Below are 19,938 nucleotides of genomic sequence, written 5' to 3'. Positions count from 1 at the left end.
ACATACTTTTATGTTTGATGATTCACAGAGGCAGGCGTCACAGCAAGGGTACCAAACAGAAAAGCTCGGCAAAAGCGCTGCAGAAGAGTGTTAATGCAACTGGTAGGGACCTTGCTCAGCCAGACGCCAGAACACGAGGGAGGCGGCAGAAAATAGTGAGCTTGAGCAGTGCCTGCACTGCAGTGATGTAGGACACCTCACCTTCCCCCCCCCCCCCCCCTTTCAGATGTGTGTGAACAGGGAGGGCAGTGTCTGAGGCAGTCAGTAGATGCTGCAGGGGTGTTTTGAGGTGCGCAATTTTTTTTTTTTTTTGCCGCCTCAAAATTCTGCCGCCTGAGGTGTCTGCCTCGCCCTGCCTCATTATAGAACTGCCCCTGATTATCATAAATAAGGGATGCTTGTGGAACATAATCTTCCAATTGATCTTTTCTAATCAGGTCACCTTGGGGCCTATCACAGGTCAGTAAAATGCTCTATACCAAACCAGACTGAATAAACTCCAGCGTTTTTCCCAGCACTTGATCTTGTAAAATATGCCAAATGTTTCACCTCTCTGATGTATACTATGATCGAACTTGTGTGTCCTGGAACTCAGTCACATCCGACTTTCAGACAACAGTAAAAAGCAAAGCATTTTAGAAATACTAACTTTGTTTATTTTCTATGCCAGAGTCTCCAAAGAGAAACACAATGAGGGCCCTGCTGTGGATCTTTCTGTCACTGTTAAGTATGAGCTGATTTTTTTTTTAATTGAACTTTTATTAGAAAAAACAACCATTTACAACTGCATGAAAAACAGTACATAAATCCACTCCATCAGTTCAAACCTGTCATCCCTCTCATACACTTATCTATCCCTGCAATATTGATATCTGAGGACCAAAGAGAGCATATCACACAACTAAAAGAATAAGAGAAATGAATAAGAAACATGAGTGTTTTTCATTATTTGTATTTCTATTCCCCCACCCCACCCCCCTCCAGAGGCACAATGACACCTCATATCTGCACATTCCCACATGTCTCACAGGCCAGCAATTTAGCATTTCTGTTGCCATAATAAATATCGGTGCCATATTTTCTCAAATTTAGGAAGCCATTTCTGCTTGATTGCGGTGAGCCGATTTAAATAATAAATCCGGGCTAACCTCTGAATAACTCTCTGCATAGGCGGAACCAAAGGTTTCCTCCAGTAACGAACCACTTCCCCTCTAGCAGCCAATATTATTTGAAGACTCAATGAGACCACCTCAGACTCATGTTCAGACTCGGGTAAATTCAAAAGAAAAAACAAGGGATCTTTAGGCAAAGTGATTCCCACACGCTCACCCGTCATCCTTACGATGTCATCCCAGAATCTAGCTATCATAGGACAGTCCCACCACCTATGTAAAAAGGTACCTACCGAATCACAGGAGTTCACCAACAGGAGTCCTCCAAGGTGGGGTACAACAAATGCAATCTGACAGGTGTGAGATGCCATCGATATAGCATTTTATAACCGTTTTCTACTACTGAAGCTGAGATGGAGCACTTTTTAACAAAAGCAAAACATAAATCCCTTTCCCAAATCTTTTTCCCAACCCAAAATATGTGGAGGGGGCGGTTTAAGTTCTTTATTTAAAAGGCTATATAAAGTATGAGTTGCTTTACTTAAGATAGGCACCCATACCAACCACCCAAATTCCCTTCTTTCACCCAATTCCACTCCTCCCAATCTTTTCTTATTGGAAAAATAAATCATATAATTGGAAATAGAAGTCGTCACGATATTAACAGTTTCATAACCAGCTCTCTGCCCAAATTATTGACTCCCTTTCCTGCCAGAATGAATTAGCATATACAGGATGGCTTGGGCATTGATCTTTCTTGCCTACAATATGGGTAAAATAAGTAGATCCTAGTATCTTCCTTTTGTTGCTATCCAAAGAACTTCTTTGTTGACCAGGCCAGGTTTGTGCTTTGTATAAACCACAATCAACAAAGCCTCAGTAGGAATCCCCCTACAATAATCATAGAAACAAATAAAGGGGAATCAATATTTAATATTTAATGTTAATATTTAATATTTAATATTAATATTAATATTTAATGCTGTATAGTCTTCCTTGGTCAAATTAAAATAAAACTCTTCTTCTTCTTTTGAGATTGCTCCAATATGTAAAAGATCTCTTAATACAGGATTCTATCCAAAAGTCACTCTCCTAATTTTACTCGTTGGACTACCCATTGCTTTCGCATCACCTATCCACAGATATACCTTTTCAAATTGTTAATCTGATTCAACTCTTCTGTATTTGTTAATCTTCTCTTGTTTAATGCTTCTTCCCTTCCTTCCTTCCACCCCATCCTGAAATGAAGACACCATATCATACACTTTTTTTTTTTAATATGTATCTATCTCCTTCTGTACATAGGTTTCTGAATAGTTCTTTATTGCAATTTAATTAGACACGATTGTTCTCTGTAAGTTCCTTTAAGCTCCTTTTGTTATTTGTTTCAATGTAAGCAGCCCACGAGGCGACAGTTTTATTTCCCTGTAAACCGGTGTGATATGGTTTCATTTTTGTACTGTTTTATTTGTTCACTTTGTTATAATGTTACATTGTTATATTATATTATATTGTTTCACTGTATCTCCCACCTGAGTTCTTTGTAAACCGGCATGATGTGCTTCACGAATGTCGGTAAATAAAAGTTAATAAATAAATAAATAAATAAATACAGGAACATCGGTATATAAAAACTAAAAATAAATAAATAAATAAAATTTCCTTGTCAAACTCTGGTATCTGGTACTCCTTCTGTAAGTGATAACCACTCTTTGTAACTTTAAAATGTGTTCTCATGTATTTGTGCTCAATTTTTTAATTTTCTTTTGAATACAAATAAAATGCCTTCTTCTATATGACTATATAGCTTCCAACTCTCCTAAAATGATCAGTTCAACTCATATGCCCAATTAGAGCCCTTCAACTAATCTTATTAATCGCAGTAAACAATTCCTGCTGACTGTAGTCATGAGTTCCTCCGTGTGGAGTTGAGCCGTTTGCCCGACACTACCAGTCTTTCGACATTTCACGTCAGCTTCAGGCACTGGAGAGCTGAATAAAAGATAGTCAATGTATTGATTAAATTACCTCCCCATCAGAGTTACGACACCATTATCTATACGACCTACTTGTGCAGCATAACTTCTCCTTCTAACCGTCGCCTTCTCTGTCTGATGGAATTCATACTACCTTCTCTGGTTTTTAAAAAAGTGTTGGCCAATCACCTTCTTCCCTAGAAACAAGGTCCGCCCTCTTCATTGCTGATTTGTTCCTTCCAGTGCATTGTTCCTGGATCGCTATTGCAATGCATAGCTGTCATAGTCCACCACTAGGTCTGATATGCACAGGCTGTTTTTGCAAGTTTTCCTACATGTCCAAGTTCTGGGTTCTTGCTGTCACATTAATGGTAGTTCACCCTATGCACTTGAGAGATAATCTCCTGGTGGGGCAGTTTTTGCGCCTGAGACTACTATGTTCCACATTGGAGGAATTCCAAGAGTGGGCCGAAGATATGAAACTACGTTTCACTCAAAGAGGGTATTCATTCGGGGTAATTAAAAGAGTCTACAAAAGGGCTAGATGGGCAAATAGAGATCTTTTATTGAAAGCAGCAACCCGACAAAAAGATCAAAAAGTCATGTGTGTGTTTTACCTTTTACACCCCACACATACAGCAACTTAAACAGCATTATCAAATATTGGCCCATACCACAGATCCATTCTGTTTTTCAAGAGCTACCAATTTTTGCTCCCAAGAGAGCTAGGAATCTTTGAGATATGGTGGTACATTCTTATTTGTCCACCCTGAAGGCTGAGAGAGATACCTCAATGATGAGATATTACAGATGTGGTCAATGCAGTGTATGCACGATAATATACCAGGGCCAGTCTCTCAGCTACCAGGACAATGTCCTTTTTATTTTCGTCAACATCATGTACCTCAGAAAGCATTATCTATGCACTCTGGTGCCCATGTAACCTGGTATATATTGGCAAAACCACATGCAAACTTAAGACACGTGTGCAAGAACATTTGAGTTGCATTAGGACACAGAAGGAGGGAGCACCATTAGTGCAGCACTGGCTGGCAGCAGCACATCAGAATGAAGATGTCAGAGTCACAGCATTATTTCAGATCCCTAAATCACCAAGAGGTGGTGATCACAATCTTAAACTTATTCAAATGGAACAGCAATTAATTTTCAGTTGGAACACAGTGTCCCCTCAAGGATTAAACAAAGAAATTGAGTGGTCAGTGTTCTACTGAATTTCATAGCTAGTCTATGAGAATACCAACAGAGCAACTCTACAAGTGGGCCAGATCATGCATAGTGCAACCTGATATATATTGACAACCAAATACTCATCTCCTAGGGGGGACTGCATGAAGTAGTCATTACAGTGTTAATAACATCATAGAAAACATTAGATTCCCATAAGGGGACATTACCGTGCAGGAGCACAGTCAGTCATATGAAGATTGTTTTGGTGCAATAGTTCCCATGATGCCCTCAAATCTGTTGATTGGGTGATACAGTGAAACTTCTATTTCAACTACTGAGTGGGGAGCTCAATTTCACTATGGCGGTATTAGTATTATCATTAAAGGATTGATTCCCTCTGGTGACACAGAATATTGGAGGGTATTTTTGGTTGTTTAAGTTGTTTAATTCTATATGCGATCAGATGAAACCCATCGGGTAAGGTAACAATCAGCACAATTGCAGGACAGTATCCCATTACAGATGTTGGGGACCAAACGAGAAACGTGTTTTCAGTTGGAGTTAAGAGATGGATGTGAAAGAGAACTACCCATTAATGCGATAGCAAGAACACAGAACTCAGATGTGTAGGAAAATTTGCAAAAGCAGTTAGTCTGTGTGTATCTGACCTGGTGGTGGACTATGACAGCCCAGTGGAATGACTAACATTGTGATGCATTGCAATAGCGATCCAGGAACAACTCACCGGAAAGAACATATCGGCAATGAAGAGGGTGGACCTTGTTTCCAAGGAAGAAGGTGATTGGCCAACACTTTTTAAAAACCAGAGAAGGTAGTATGAACGCCATCTGACAGAGAAGGCGGCGGTTAGAAGGAGAAGTTATACTGCACAAGTAAGTCGTATAGATAATGCTATTGTAACTCTGGTGGGGAGGTAATTTAATCATTACAGTGACTATCTTTTATTCAGCTCTCCAGTACCTGAACCTAACGTGAATCGTCGAAACACTAGCAATGTCAGGCGGATGGCTCAACTCCACACTGAGGAACTCATGACTACAGTCAGCAGGAATTATTTACCGTGATGAATAAGATAAGTTGAAGGGCTGTAATTGGGCAGATGAGTTGAGCCGATCATTTGAGGAGAGTTGGAAGCTATATGATCATATAGAAGAAGGCATTTTATTTGTATTCAAAAGAAAATTTAAACATTTAAAATTGAGCACAAACACAGGGGAACACATTTTAGTTACAAACAGTGGTTATATCACTTACAGAAGGGGCATTGGACACCAGAGTTCGACAAGGAAAATATTGATTCCTCGTTATTTGTTTCTATCAGGTTTGTACTTTACCAAATCACATAACAAAATATGCATTCAGGACGGCAGTGCCTCTCACCCTCCAAACTTTAGCAAACTACAACAGGAGTAGTCCCAAATTCCAGTCTACACCAAAAGGAAACCCTTACTAGCCAGAGTGCAGCCAGGCTGGAGGAAGGGGGGGTGATGGCAAAAATATCCTTGCTCTCTTCTCTTCACAGTTCATTTATCCTTATATTTTCTAATTTAGAATCTCATAGAACTAGCAGATTAGGTACTTCCCTGAAAGGGCCTCCAGTGCTGCCGTCTCCCGAGCTTTAGTGCGATGTGCTTGATATCTTGTTATAATTGGATCCGCAATTCAATAAAGAACCAAATAATGACCTGTTGATTTGCAGAGATTACCATTCTCTCAGAAATTAATCCTTCCTGTACTGTATGTATATGCTTATAGATTTTCTTCCAGTGATTGACTCACTTATGATGAATTACTTTTTATTGTTGACATATTTGAGTTTTCATTAAAATTCACCGTACATTGTATGCATGCCAAAATTATCACGTGCACAAAAATCTGTAGTGGATGATTTCAGCATCTTTTTCTTTATTTTTATGGTTATTATGTTTCACTTACTCTACTGAAAATTTGCAGCAGTGGAGCAGTTATATTGCAAAGCAGGCTGGAGGCCAGTTCCATTCACATTTCTGTATAGGGAGATTGCAGTTCTGAGACACACAGGGGTAGCGAAAGTCCTTCAACAAGTCCTACTTATTGGTGCCAGTAACAAGGAACCATGATTCACTTGTGGATCCTCATCATTGTTTTGTTTCTTAATTGCCTGCGATTTGTTCTTTGTGTTTGTATACATTACCTCAAGTACACCTTTAGTATAAGATTTGTGCGCGGGATATTACATTGGGGTTGCAGAAAAATGACAGGAATTGGGTGGCACCTTATAGACTAATCAATTTATTGAAGCGAGAGCTTTCAAGGACAGTGTCCACTTCGTCAGATGCATGAACAGTCCTCAAAAGCTCATGCTTCAATAAATTGGCTAGTCTATAAGGTGCCACCCGACTCCTGTCATTTTTTTTTTTTTGCTTCACCAGACTAGCATGACTGTCCCCTCTGAAAATGTTTCACTACATTGTGGTTGGTAAATGCTTGCTTTACCATCTCTCTTAAAGGAACTAGCCAAGTCAGACAGGCAAAGTATTAGTTGTCCCTAAATGTTATTGTCCCCTTATTTTTCAAAATCTTTGTTCTTCTTGCTTCATATTGTGATTTCAGATGTCTACAGCATGACTGCATGCTACCGCAAATTATCTGTGTCACGTACCTGAGTTTATGTATCTTAACTCAAGGCCACCTGCTATAGCACTGCCTCACTACAACACTGTTTAATTTTAGATGGAGTTGTCTGGAAGAGGAAAATGGGGGTTATGGTAATCCGGTATCTCAAACTGTCCATTTTGCAGTTTTTCCAGTAACAAGGCAAGAGTCGTCTGGCCAGCAGGAAAATCAAATGATCAAATACTTCATGGAAAATTACAGCACTGTCCAGCAACCAAGAAATGGAAGCCATCCTCTTTGGGTGAAAGTCATAGTGCGCGTGTCCAATGTTTTGGATGTGGTGAGAGCAAATATTATTTGGTCCACTTTCTGGCGTCTTTGACATCTTAAAATTATACTTTTCAGTGCTCTCTCATCATTAATAGTAGACCTGATTCATGGTGGAAAAGAATTTCAACATGATTTTATGGGCCTGTACTGAAGGCCCGGTGGTAGAACTTGGAAACTTTAGTGTAAGCAGGCATCTGGAAGAAAAGAGTTCTGGGTCCATTTGCTCAACAAGGGGCCAAGATGGAGGCTCAGCTATTACCGTAACATTATAGCAATGCTTGTAGGATGGGTAAAAGTAGAGCTATTCAACTAGGTTCCAAGAGGAACTTTGGCTTTTTTCCTCTTTACATTTTTTTTTTAGAAACTGTCATTCTGTTAAATAAAATGGGGTTGCTGCAGACCTAACAGTAACTGTTTACCATTTACCACTGTACATGGTGTGGGGCAGGATTCCCAGCATGCCAAGCTCGTTTTGCTGGGCTGCTATGCCCTTTATTTTTTGGTGCTGCTGGATTCAGCCCATGGAGAATTTTTTTTTTTTTTTAAATGCACAGCACTGCAGAAAGGCTGGCGGGGATGCCCAGGCACCACAAGCAGGAGAAGAGGTTGTCATGGCACCAGCTGTTGAAGGACACGAGGGGGAGGGGAGGAGGTTAATGAGGGCCACGGAGCTGATGACAGAGATAAAGGGAAGAGCAAAGTGAAAGGAGAGAAAGGAGAGAGAAGGAAGTGTATGAGGAAGGAGGGGGAGAGGAAAGAGGTGAGTGAGAAGGAATGGAGTAAGCAAGAGGGCTGAGTGAAGAGAGGGGAGAAGAGAGAATGAGAAGGAAGAGAGAAAGTGGAAGGGAGGGGAAGGATAGGGATTGAATGGGAGGACTGAGTGTGAACAGGGGAAGGAATAAGAGGGAAGGGAAAGGAAGGGATGGGGTGAAGGAGAAAGGAGTGACTGAGAAAAGGGAAGGGAGGGTTGAGAGGGAAGGGGAGTGAAAGGTAGGGATATGTAGCCCAAACATTTTGGTTTGATTTGCTTTCTGTGTTTTGTTTTTTCAATTTAATGTTTTTGTTTTTTCAATTTAAATGTTTTGTTTTTTCAGTTCAGTTCCATTTGCGCACAGAAAAAAACATTAAAAACAAAAAACAGAATACCTTAAAACAAATACTTTAATCAATAAAAAAAAAAAAAAAAATCAGGCCTCCCTCATCCCTCAATTATCTTTCTGTTCTTCCACAATTTAACCCAGGGCCTGGGCCAGCCCCTTCTGCAGGCACCACTGACTCCCCACTCCCAGCACAATTCAAGCCCAGGCAGCTCTCCCTGGTCCTCTCCTGTCTCCCATTCAAATTTACCAGGACCAGTGAGCTTTCAGCCCAGCCTAGCCCCCCTCCGCCCCCCCCCCCCCCCCGATACTTGAAAAAGCCTGAATGAAGGGTGTCATTTTTAAAGGTCCAGACCCAGGGCAGTGGGCTTCATTCCTGCCCTTTAGGCTTTTTTTCAAGGTCCGAGGAATGGGGAGAACCTCGCTGGCCCTGGAAAATTTAAACAGGGCGGTGGAGGGACCAAGGCAGGCCCTGGGCCAACTTTGAATTCTGCCAGGAGGGCCTGGGGAGGCCAAGCCAAGCAGACCCAAGCTGCATGAAATTGTGCAAGCTGGGAGGGTGGTTGAGGGCTTCGGGAAGCCTGGAATTTAAAAAATGCAACAAATACAAAAATACCTGAAATTGTTTGGTATTTTCAGAGGGGGTCAGTTTCAATTCATTGCATTCGTTGTATTTTTTTTTGCATTCATTTAAAATGAATGCACAACTCTAGTGACTGGAGGGGAGTGAATGAGATGGAGGGGAGGGGTGCACCATGTGCACCTTATGGATATGCAGGGGGAGGGGAAGCCAGGGAGCAGGGTTCTCAGAGGTGTGGCAAGACTGCCAGCCTCCAAGAAATCTAAAAATATTACCTGCATGTTATATGCCACACCTCTGAGATCCCTGTCTGCTCCTTTCCTAACATTTCAAATCATTCAAAGGCCAGAAATGTCCCCCAACTCCACCCCTTGTCAATTTGAAATTTCTGATGTGACCTTTCCCTTAAAGTTTGAGGATGCCTGGTGCAGAGCATGAAAAGCATTAAATGACCTTGGAGCCAATGGACAGGTAGAAAAAAAAAAACAACATCTCCTTCCAACTGCTGCTGTAAAAAGTGCTAACCCGATCTATTACAAAAGACACCAAAATCTTTCATATCTCATGTCTGATAACAAATTATGACTTGTCTTTCCAGGATATTCTGAGGTATACCATGTCTTCTGTTCTTCTCCTGAATCAGGTAAAGTATGAAACAACTCTTCTTAACACCTGCCTGGGAAGGAAGAGGCCGATACAGTAAAAGTTGCGGGAGAGCGGGTGAACGCCCGCTCTCCTGTGCACGCGATTCTGTATTCAAATGAGGGCCCACGGCAAAAAGAGGTGCTAGGGACACTAGCGCGTCCCTAGCACCTCTTTTTGGACTGGAGTGGCAGCTGTCAGCGGGTTTGACAGCCGATGCTCAATTTTGCTGGCATCGGTTCTCAAACCCGCTGACAGCCACGGGTTCGGAAACCGGACACTGGCAAAATTGAGCGTCTGATTTTCAACCCGCGAGCTGCGGGCCGATTTCAAATTTTTTATTTTTTTATTTTTTAACTTTTTTTTTTTTTTAACTTTCGGGACCTCCGACTTAATATTGCCATGGCCATGATATTAAGTCGGAGGGTGTACAGAAAACCAGTAAAAACTGCTTTTCTGTGCACTTTCCCGATGCCCGGAGAAATTAACACCTACCTTTGGGTAGGCACTAATTTCTGAAAGTAAAATGTGCGGCTTGGCTGCATATTTTACTTTCTGAATCACGCGGGAATACCTAATAGGGCCATCAACATGCATTTGCATGTTGCGGGCGCTATTAGGTTCGGGGGGTTGGACGCGTGTTTTCAACGCGCTATTACCCCTTACTGAATAAGGGGTAAAGCTAGCGCGTCAAACGCGCGTCCAATCGCGGGTTAACAGTGCGCTCCGATGGAGTGCACTGTACTGTATCGGCCTGATGGTGAGGGTGAGGGTGGAGATTCTCCAAGAGAAAATGATATTATTATGAAAACATATCCTGGAATATTCTGCCAATAGGTTCTGGATTCTAGAGTCTAGACCTTTTAGCGTTTGTCTCAGATGTACTTTTAAGCAGCAAAATAAGCGACAATTTGAATTTCACTGCCATGGGGGGAGAGGTAGAAAAAGGTAAAATGCTTTATAATGAGTTAAAATATTTTGTAGCTGTTTCTTAAGATTTTCTCAGGCAGTTTAGGGAGGCAAATCCTCTTTTCTGCACTCTTGGTTCTTTAACTGTTGCTCATATAAAGTACCGACACTAATCTTACTAAGTACATTAAATCACTGTGTTCTGGAGACCAGAGAAACTACCAGATGGCTGTAACCAAACATTCTGTCCCCTCAGTCTTGGTACGATCACAGACTGCAGTGGAACAGGACGGAATACCCCTACAGCGCCATTACTGTGCCCTGGAACTCGGTGTGGACACCTTCTTTCGTTATCAGGGAAGCGTAAGTGCCGTATATGAAAGAATTCTTTCTCCTGGGATGGGCATGTTTGGAAACAAGTGACAGATTCTGCCATTTGCTCAGATGAACATCAATGTGTTTTGTCCTGAGAAGCAAGTGTTTGCATGAGTCAACATCTCAGAGGAAGGACAATCAATTTTGACATTCCTTGAAAGAAGTGTTGATAAGTGAATTGTTAGCATACTGACTAATGCTCCTGTTGCAGTCTCTTCAGACAAGAAAACTTCATAGTGGGAAGTACTGTTGCCATGGGGCAAAAACGTTTGAAATGGAGCAGGCACAGTCTTTGTTTATTGAAAGTCTAAACAGTTATGATGTGAAAGGATTTCACACCCAATAAAAGTAACATTGACCTCCCAGGAGTCAGACAAAAGCCATGAATCAAAAAGTCTTCTGACAAAATCTCTCAGTAACCAATGTAATGATTCATTTTGCATTGTGCAGGCCTCTTCGTTACAACACACTGAGATTTAAAGGACTGCTATGAAAAAACATTAATAATCACTATTTTCACATAATTCAATTGCTGGCTGAATATAATTAGGTTCTCGTTTTTCATGATTTATATTATGCCCCAAAGAAAAGATTAGTGTCAAAGGCTTTTGACCACTCCCCCTGCTTTTAACTACTCTCATCACTAAAAATATAAGAAAATCACGAGACAGCTGTATTCGATCTTTATCAGAACTTCTTGCTGACATCACACCAACCATATACATATAGTAGGAATGCAGCATAAAGAATTCAAGTATGGGTGCAAAGAAAGAGTTCTAGAAATCATGAAGTGCTGCCCCGAAACACACAAGAGCTGATATTTAAGAAAACAAAACAAAAGCTGGGCCCTGAAATTTAGGACCCAATGTCAGGAGCCTATTTTTAACTGAACTTAGCCGTCTTAAGTTTCAGCTGAAAATTCACCTAAACATAAACATAGAAACATAGAAATGAACGCAGAAAAGGACCAAATGGTCCATCAAATCTGCCCAGTAAGCCTCTGCCCTGTAAGTTACCCCATGCTATACGATTCCCAGGCCATAAAAGCCAGGGCCCTTGTTGGTTGCTATTTGAATCCAGTTCCCCGTTAAACACGGAAGGAGGGGCTGGTTAACAGTTTCCTACACAATCACTCATTGATTGCTGTTGAATCCAATTCCCCGTTTATTTATCTAGTTATTTAACGAGTTTTATATACCATCATTCGGAAACGTCAAAATAATGCCATCATAACGGTTTACAAAATAAGGTTATAGGGATAAAGGGGTTGACAAGGGGTGTAAAAACATAACATGTTATTAGGCTTAGTAGTAAACAAATTCATGCTTAAGATCAAAACGAGTTCATTCTTATTTTAGAAAAGTATAGTTGTGCTGATATTCATTTAATCATGAGGTTGTAATGGAGGGCGGTGATGATTAGTTGATTCTTTGGGTGGTTTGATATGCTTTGTTGAACAACCAAGTTTTTAATTCTTTTTTGAATGTTTTTAGGTTTTCTTGAATTCTGAGTTTAGTTGGGAGGGAGTTCCAAAGTTTTGGGCTACCAAGGGATATCGCTCTATTTTGAGTAGAGGTGAGTTGATTTGAGTGCGTTGGTGGTGTTTTTAGGAGTCCTTTATTTGCTGACCTCAGGTTTCTACTTGGGGTATGGAGTTGAATGTAGGGGCTTAGCCAATTTTTCTGTTCTTCATATATAATTTTATGTAGGATGGAAAGGACTTTATATTCGATCCTGTATTTTATTGGCAGCCAATGAAGTGATATGAGGGTTGGGGTTTGTGGTCATGCTTTTTGGCACCTGAAAGGATTCTTGCAGCTGCATTCTGCAGGATTTGGAGAGGTTGAATGGTGTTTAGAGGTTATGCCTTGCTGTTGGAGCAGAGAGCAATGTTGAGTTGATCACAAAAACAGTCTTATTTAAGGGTAGTAACTGCTGCATCAGCAAGTTACCCCTATACTTGTTTCCCCAGTCTGTAAAAGTCAGACCCTCGGTTGCTGAATGAATCCAGTTCCTCTTTTCCCCCTGCCATTGAAGCAGAGAGCAATGATGGAGTTGCATCTACAGTATCAAGGCTTATTGGTTAAGGGTAATAACCGCCACATCATCAAGTTAATGCATGCACTCTTTTCTTCATTTCCATCCTTTAGCCTTTAGGGTTCCACAATATTTATTCCATGCCCTTTTGAATTCCTTCACTGTTTTGGTATTCACCATCTCCTCCAGAAGGGCTTTTCAGGCATCCACCACACTCTCCATGAAGAAATATATTCTGACATTGGTTCTGAAGCATTTTCCTTAGAGTTTCATTTCGAGACCCCCTAGTTCTATTGATTTCTTTCCAATGGAAATGGTTTGATGTTTGCATATCATTAAAACCTTTTAGGTATCTGAAGGTCTGTAACATATCACCCCTGCTCCTCCTCTCTTCCAGGGTGTACATATTTAAATCCTTTAGTCTCTCCTCCTCATAGGTTTTCTGATACTGACCCCACACCATTTTGATAGCCCTTCTCTGGACCATCTCCATCTTAACTCTGTCCCTTTTGAGATAAGGGCTCCAGAACTGAACACAGTACTCTAGGTGAGGCCTCACCAAGGACCTGTACAAGGGCATCACCACCTCCTTTTTCTTACTGGTTATTCCTCTTTCTATGCAGCCCAGCATTCTTTTGGCTTTAGCTATTGCCTTTATCATATTGCATGGCCATCTTCAGATTGCCAGACACTATCGCCCCAAGATCTCGCACTTGGTCCGTGCACATCAGTCTTTCCCCTCCACCCATCTCAATACAGCTCCTTTGGATTACTGCATCCCAGATTCATGACACTGCACTTCTTGGCATTGAATCCCAGCTGCCAAGTTTTTGTCCATTCTTCAAGCCTTCGTAAATCACTTTTCATTCTCTCAACTCCTTCCGGCGTGTCCACTCTGTTGCAGATGTTGGTATCATCTGCAAATAGACAAACTTTACCTTCTATCCCTTCTTCAATGTTGCTCACAAAGATATTGAACAGAACCAGTCCCAAAAGCAAGCCCTGTGGCACTCCACTTATCATGGCTCTCTCTCCAGAGCAGCTTCCATTTACCATTACACACTATCTCCTATTAGTCAACCAGTTTGTAATCCACTCCACCACCTAGGTGCTCACTCCAAAACTTCTCATTTTGTTCATAAGCCTTTGTGGGATGGTATCAGAAACTTTGCTGAAATCCAAATAGATGACATTGAGCACTCTTCCTCGATCCAATTCTCTGGCAACCAATAAAAAAAATCAATCAGATTTGTCGTCAGGTCCTTCCTCTGATGAATCCATGCTGCCTCGGGTCCAGCAACTTACCGGATTGTAAATAGTTCAGTATCCTTTATTTCAGCAGCATCTCCATTAATTTTCCCACCACCAAAGTGAAGCTAACCAGCCTGTAGTTTCCAGCCTCCTCCTCTTCTACCACTTTTATGAAGCAGGACAACCACCGCTCTTCTCCAATCTCGTGGCACCACTCCCGCTTCCAGGGATCTATTGAACAGGTTTTTCAGTGGACCCGGTAGTACATCTCTGAGTTCTTGTCGTATCCTGGGATGTACCTCATCCGGTCCCATGGACTTGTCCACATTCAGTTTTCCTAACTCTTCCCAGACATACTCTTCTGTAAAGAGAGTTGTATCTAGCCCATTCCCTTCTATGGTCTTGTCAATCAGCAATGTTACTTCTCTAGGGTCTTCTTTAGTGAACACCGAAGTGAAGTATTTGTTTAATATTTTTGCCATTTCTTCAACTCTCTCCATACATTGCTCCTCGTCACCTTTCAATTTCACTATGCCACTTTGGGCTTCCTTCTTTCTCTGATATATCTGAAAAAAATGTTTTGTCCCCTCGCTTTACCTCTTTGGCAATCCTTTCTTCCACTTGACCTTTTGCTTTTTTGATTTCCTTCTTTACCTCCCTCAGTTTCACCAAATATTTCTCCCTGTGTTCTCTTTTTGGGATCCTTTATCCTTCCAGAATGCTGATGTTGTTTTTGCAGCCACCTCCATTGAGAACCAAATTGGTTTCTTTTTCCTTGAACTTTTGCTTACTTTTCTAACATATAGATTTGTTGCCTTTGTAATAGCTCCTTTTAATATAGCCCACTGTTGTTCCACCTCACCCATTTTCTCCCAGTCTTCTAGTCCTTCCTCCAGTTACATCCCCATTTTGTCAAAGTACGTATATTTGAAATTCAAAACTCAGATCTTTGTGTGTCTTCTTGGTATGTTATTCGCGATATCAAACCATACCGTCTGATGATCACTTGAACTCAGGTGGGCATCTGTCCGGACATTATAGACATTATCCCCATTTGTGAGCACTAAGTCCAGGATTACACAGTCCCTCGTGGGATCCATTTCCATTTGTTTGAGCAGAGCCCCTTGGATGGCATCCAGTATCTCTCTACTTCTCGTAGATTCCACAGAAGGGATACTCCAGTACATATTCGGCAGATTAAAATCTCCAACGAGCAACATTTCTCCCTTCTTTCCCATCTTTTCAATGTCTTTGATCAGATCTCTGTCCAGCTCTTCTGTCTGAATTGGAGGCCTATAAACCACACCAATGTAGATGGAAGCGTCATCATCTTTTTTAAGCTAGCCCATAATGCTTTTTCCTACCCTATGTTACATGCATTTCAATTGCTTGGATATTGCTTCTGACATAAAGCACTACTCTTCCCCCTTTCCTGTGTTCTGTCCTTCCTTAATAAGTTATAGCCCAGGATGGCTATATCCCAGTCATGTGACTCCATAAATCAAGTGACAATGTCCAGATCCGCTTCCACCATTAGAGCCTACAAGTCTGGGATTTTATTGCCCAGACTACGAGCATTTGTGCTCAAAGATTTCCAGCTTTCCTCCTTGAGGTTACTGCTCTTCTTTAGGTGCCCAAAATTTAGAACAGCTGTTCATTTGCCTAGATTTAGGATCCCAAGGGGTACATTTACAAAGCTGAAATATAATGCACATAAAACAGCATTTATCACGGGTTATTTAGGCCTCAAATCCACCCCTATTACAATGAGCTGCTTTGCATGCTTTCTGCATGAATACATTTTGAAAATCCATGCAAAGCCACTCTTCCTAGGTAATCCTATACAAACAAATTATGTGTTTGTCCTTCAAAACAGCTAGCCATGTTATTTTAGAGATTTTGATGGAGTTGTAGCTAACTCATCCTGGGGCCATCAGGACACTAATGCACATCCCGATGCTTTTGAAAGAGCCAATAGGCCCTTAAATAACCTGCCTCCAAAAGTGACAAAATATTCCCGTGGGTCTTTGAAGACCCTTGCCCACCCCCCAGCCACCTGTCAAAGTGGCCCCAAAAAAACAATTAAAAAATTGTCAAATCTCACATGGCGACACTCCACACCCCTACCCAAATCCCTCCTTTTTGACAAAAATAACTCATCCAGGATTGAAACTCCCATCAGTCATATGATCGCCCCTGTGATCCCTTGCCCCCGCAAAAAATGGCAACTAGTCCCTGGAGACTAGTGGTCCCCCAAACCCCCCTTCCATTAAATAAAGCCCTAGTGGACTAGGGTAGCGCTTCCTCCTAGCCCACCCCTTCCATACCCTCTCTACCTTTACTTGAAGTCACTAGTGGTCCAGTAGATGCTTGGAAGGTCAAAGGCCGGTTGATGCTATTTTCTAACATGGCACTGACCAGCCCAGAGGTAAGGGGCACTCCAGGCCATCCTTGGATGTCCAGGGACTTCAAGAAAACATATGAAGGGGTCTAGGGGGCCACCCTAGTCCATCAACGATGTATTTAATGAAAAGGAGGGGTTTGGGGTGTCACTAGACTCCAGGGACTAGCTGTCATTTATGGGGGGGGGTTAGCATATTTTTGTCAAAGGGGAGGAGTTTGGGTAGGGGCAGGCATAAATTTCAGGTTTTTTGTTTTGTTTTTTTAACTTTATGCAAGTTCGCCTCCACAGGCAGTGGATGAGAGGTACACAGGAATCTGCCAGGATTCCCAGGGCGATTTTGTCACTTTTGTGGGATGGGGGGTTATTTTTGGGCCGTGTGGCCCTTTAAACCAATGTCGGCTCCATGTGAATTGGGTCACCATTGCTTTTTTTGCCCACTTCCCCAAATATTTTTTCTCCTATTTTTTTCCATGAGAAAAAAATGTCACAGGGAGTAGTCATGATATTTCACCCCCTCATTGTAAAATATCATGGCTTAGTAAATAGACTAAGTGCCTACATCTGAAAATCAGTACTAACTTTTTTTCTCCACTCAACTCTGCCTCTGTAGCCACCCACCATTTTAGGAACCTAACTTTAGGAAGTCATCAATAGTACATTTTCAAAAGAGTCAATTTAGTAGCCTAACCCTTTGAAAATTGGCTCTATACCTTTCCTTAAAAAAAAAAAAAAAAAAAAAAAAGGTATAAAAATTATAAACAGAAATAACAGGGCAGGAAAAGAAATCTAGGAATGAAACATACAGAAAATGCAATAGAGGCGAGAAACAGGCAAGGAATGCATATCCTGCAGTTGCTTTAAGTGGAGGAGTAGTCTGGTGCAGGGGGTGCTCAAATCGATCCTTGGCCCGCCCCCCCCTTCCACTCCCTCCAGCCACTCAGGTTTTCAGGATGTCTTTAATGAATATGCATTAGACTTATTTGCATGCACTACCTCCTATGTAGGCAAACATTTATCATGCAAATACATTATGGATATCCTAAAAAGATTCAGCTGACTGGGGGTGAGGAGTAGAGCCCATGGACCAGTTTCAGTATCCCAGGGTCTAGTGGGGTTAGCGCAACAGCCTAAAAACCAGTGATGCCACGATTCAAATCCTGCTGACGCTGCTTGTGACCTTGGGTAAGTCACTTTGCCCTCCATTGCCGCAGGGACAAACCGCCCTCTGGGGCTGGGAAAATACCTACTGTACCTGAATGTAGCTCTCCCTCTTCAAAGAAAAGGTGTAAGCTAAATCTACAAAAAAAAAAACCTAATTATAAAAAAAATAGTTATCGTTGACCTCTAAGGACAAAGCAAGGACCATAACAAATGCCTCGTGGTAGTGAAATGTAGGCATTTTAATAATGTCTAGGGCTGCGTCTTTATGTGGGGCTACCTCATTAAGGGTTATTTGTTTTAGTAAGGGAAATGACGAGAAGGCACTTGGCTTGATCCCTGTTTCTAAGTAATTCTTATGATGGAGACCAGGCCCTTAATATGGCTTTCTGCCAACGCTGTGCAGCTTATTTTCCAGCTGGATACAGACAGTTTAACTATTCCTTCTGCACCTCTTGTTTGTCTTTTAGCAGTTGACAAGTGAATGTCTATAAATAGATTGGCTCTTAATTTGGATAAAATGAAAGCATTGTACGTCTCACTCTCCGCTACTCCTTCAATTTTTTTCCAACTTTTAGAGTGGCAGACTTTCAGGCCCATTCAATAAAGTCCGCGGGAGAGCCGGCGCTCCGAGGCGAGCGCCGGCTCTCCTGGACGCGCGATTCTTTATTTAAATTAGGGACCGCGCTAATAAGGAGGCGCTAGGGACACTAGCGCATCCCTAGCGCCTCCTTATTGGCAGAAGCGGCGGCTGTCAGCGGGTCTGACAGCCAACGCTTAATTTTACCGGCGTCTGACAGCCACGGGTTCAGAAAATGGACGCCGGCAAAGTTGAGCTTCCGTTTCCCAACCTGTCGGCAGATTTTATTTTTTTTAAACTTTTTTTTTATTTTTGGGGCCTCTGACTTAATATTGCTATGATATTAAGTCGGAGGGTGTACAGAAAAGCAGTTTTTTCTGCTTTTCTGTACAGTTGCCCGGTGCCGTCTGAAAATAACTCCTGTCGTTGGCAGGCGTTAATTTCTGAGAGTAAAATGTGCAGCTTGGCTGCAAATTTTTTGACTTGTTTACCGGTTTTTCGGGACCATTCCATAACTTAACTAGAATAGTCTCCCTTATCCCAGTTTTGTATTCCTTGTTCCATGTACCGCCTACGAGCGATTTTCTTTTGCTTTATTGCAATGTTTCAATGTAAATCGATGTGATTTGTATGTCATACAGGAACACCGGTATATAAAAATTAAAAATAAATAATAATAATAAATTTTACTTTCTGTATTGCGGGCGACTAATAGGCTCATCAACATGCATTTGCATGTGATGAACGCTATTAGTTTCGGGGGGGGGGGGGGGGGTTGGCTGTGCATTTTCCACGCGCTATTACACCCCTTACAGTAAAAGGGGTAATAATAGTGTGTCAAAAACGCGCAGCCAAACGGGGGCTAAATGGTGTGCTCAGCCGAGCGCACCGTTCTGTATCGGCCTGATTGTGATTCCTGTTGTTACTTAGTTACATTATTTGGGAGACTCCCACCTGATGCTTAAAATCTCACGCAAAAGCAGTAGCTAAGGCTATTTCTTTTACAAGCCGAGGCTGTTACAACAATTAAGACCTATTTTTTGGCCAGTGATCTAAGCTTCCTCTCACCTGGATTACCTACAGTTCCCTTTTAATGGGGGTCTTTTACAGTCATCAGTTCACATCTTGCACCTTGCTCAAAACATAGCAGCACGTTTAATTGTTGGGAGCATATGACACCATGCTTGAAGGCCCTACATTGGCTGCTGGTATTTCAGATGTCACAATTTAAGATTTAACAATTGTTTTTAGGAGTTCGGCAGGCAGATACATAGCCAGGTAATGTGACGCCTATGGCCAAGTGAAAAACTGCGCCCTCACCGATTACACGACACATGACAACACTCATGACACCACTAGTTGGGAGACTCTGTTCAATGTTTGTACAGCAATGCCCTACAGTCTTGCATGCCCCACCCCATCACGTCCTCACATACAATTAAAAATGCATTTATAATAACAGATTTTACATGAAAAATGGCATTCCCTGACCGCTAGGTTATGCCTCCTTTCCAGCAGATGGAAACAGAAAAACTTGAAAGGCACCTCCTCTTAGGCTGGTGTGCCACCTGCGATCCTTCAGTATTTCTTTCTCCGCAGATGAAGGTGGCAGAACCTGCGGTCCTGATCCTTTAAAAAAAAAAATAAATAAATAAATCAAAGTTATCCTTCTGTTGAGGAGGT

At 41.8% G+C, this 19,938-nt stretch overlaps 1 protein-coding gene across 1 annotated transcript in view; it reads left to right on the top strand.

Moving 5' to 3' along the window:
- Positions 1-19,938, top strand: part of ZACN (zinc activated ion channel) — a 53,075-nt gene that overhangs the window by 7,646 nt on the left and 25,491 nt on the right. Inside the window, exons 2-5 of the mRNA XM_029600461.1 lie at positions 671-727; positions 7,010-7,232; positions 9,498-9,542; positions 10,707-10,813. Of these exons, the coding sequence (XP_029456321.1) occupies positions 7,125-7,232; positions 9,498-9,542; positions 10,707-10,813 (260 nt within the window). The 5' untranslated portion in view covers positions 671-727; positions 7,010-7,124. The remainder of the gene's footprint in view (positions 1-670; positions 728-7,009; positions 7,233-9,497; positions 9,543-10,706; positions 10,814-19,938) is intronic.

This window comes from Rhinatrema bivittatum, chromosome 4 (assembly GCF_901001135.1).
Source record: "Rhinatrema bivittatum chromosome 4, aRhiBiv1.1, whole genome shotgun sequence".
NCBI classification, from domain to species: Eukaryota; Metazoa; Chordata; class Amphibia; order Gymnophiona; family Rhinatrematidae; genus Rhinatrema; species Rhinatrema bivittatum.
The sequence above is the reverse complement of the archived record's forward strand: the minus strand, read 5'-3'. Positions and strand labels throughout refer to the sequence as shown.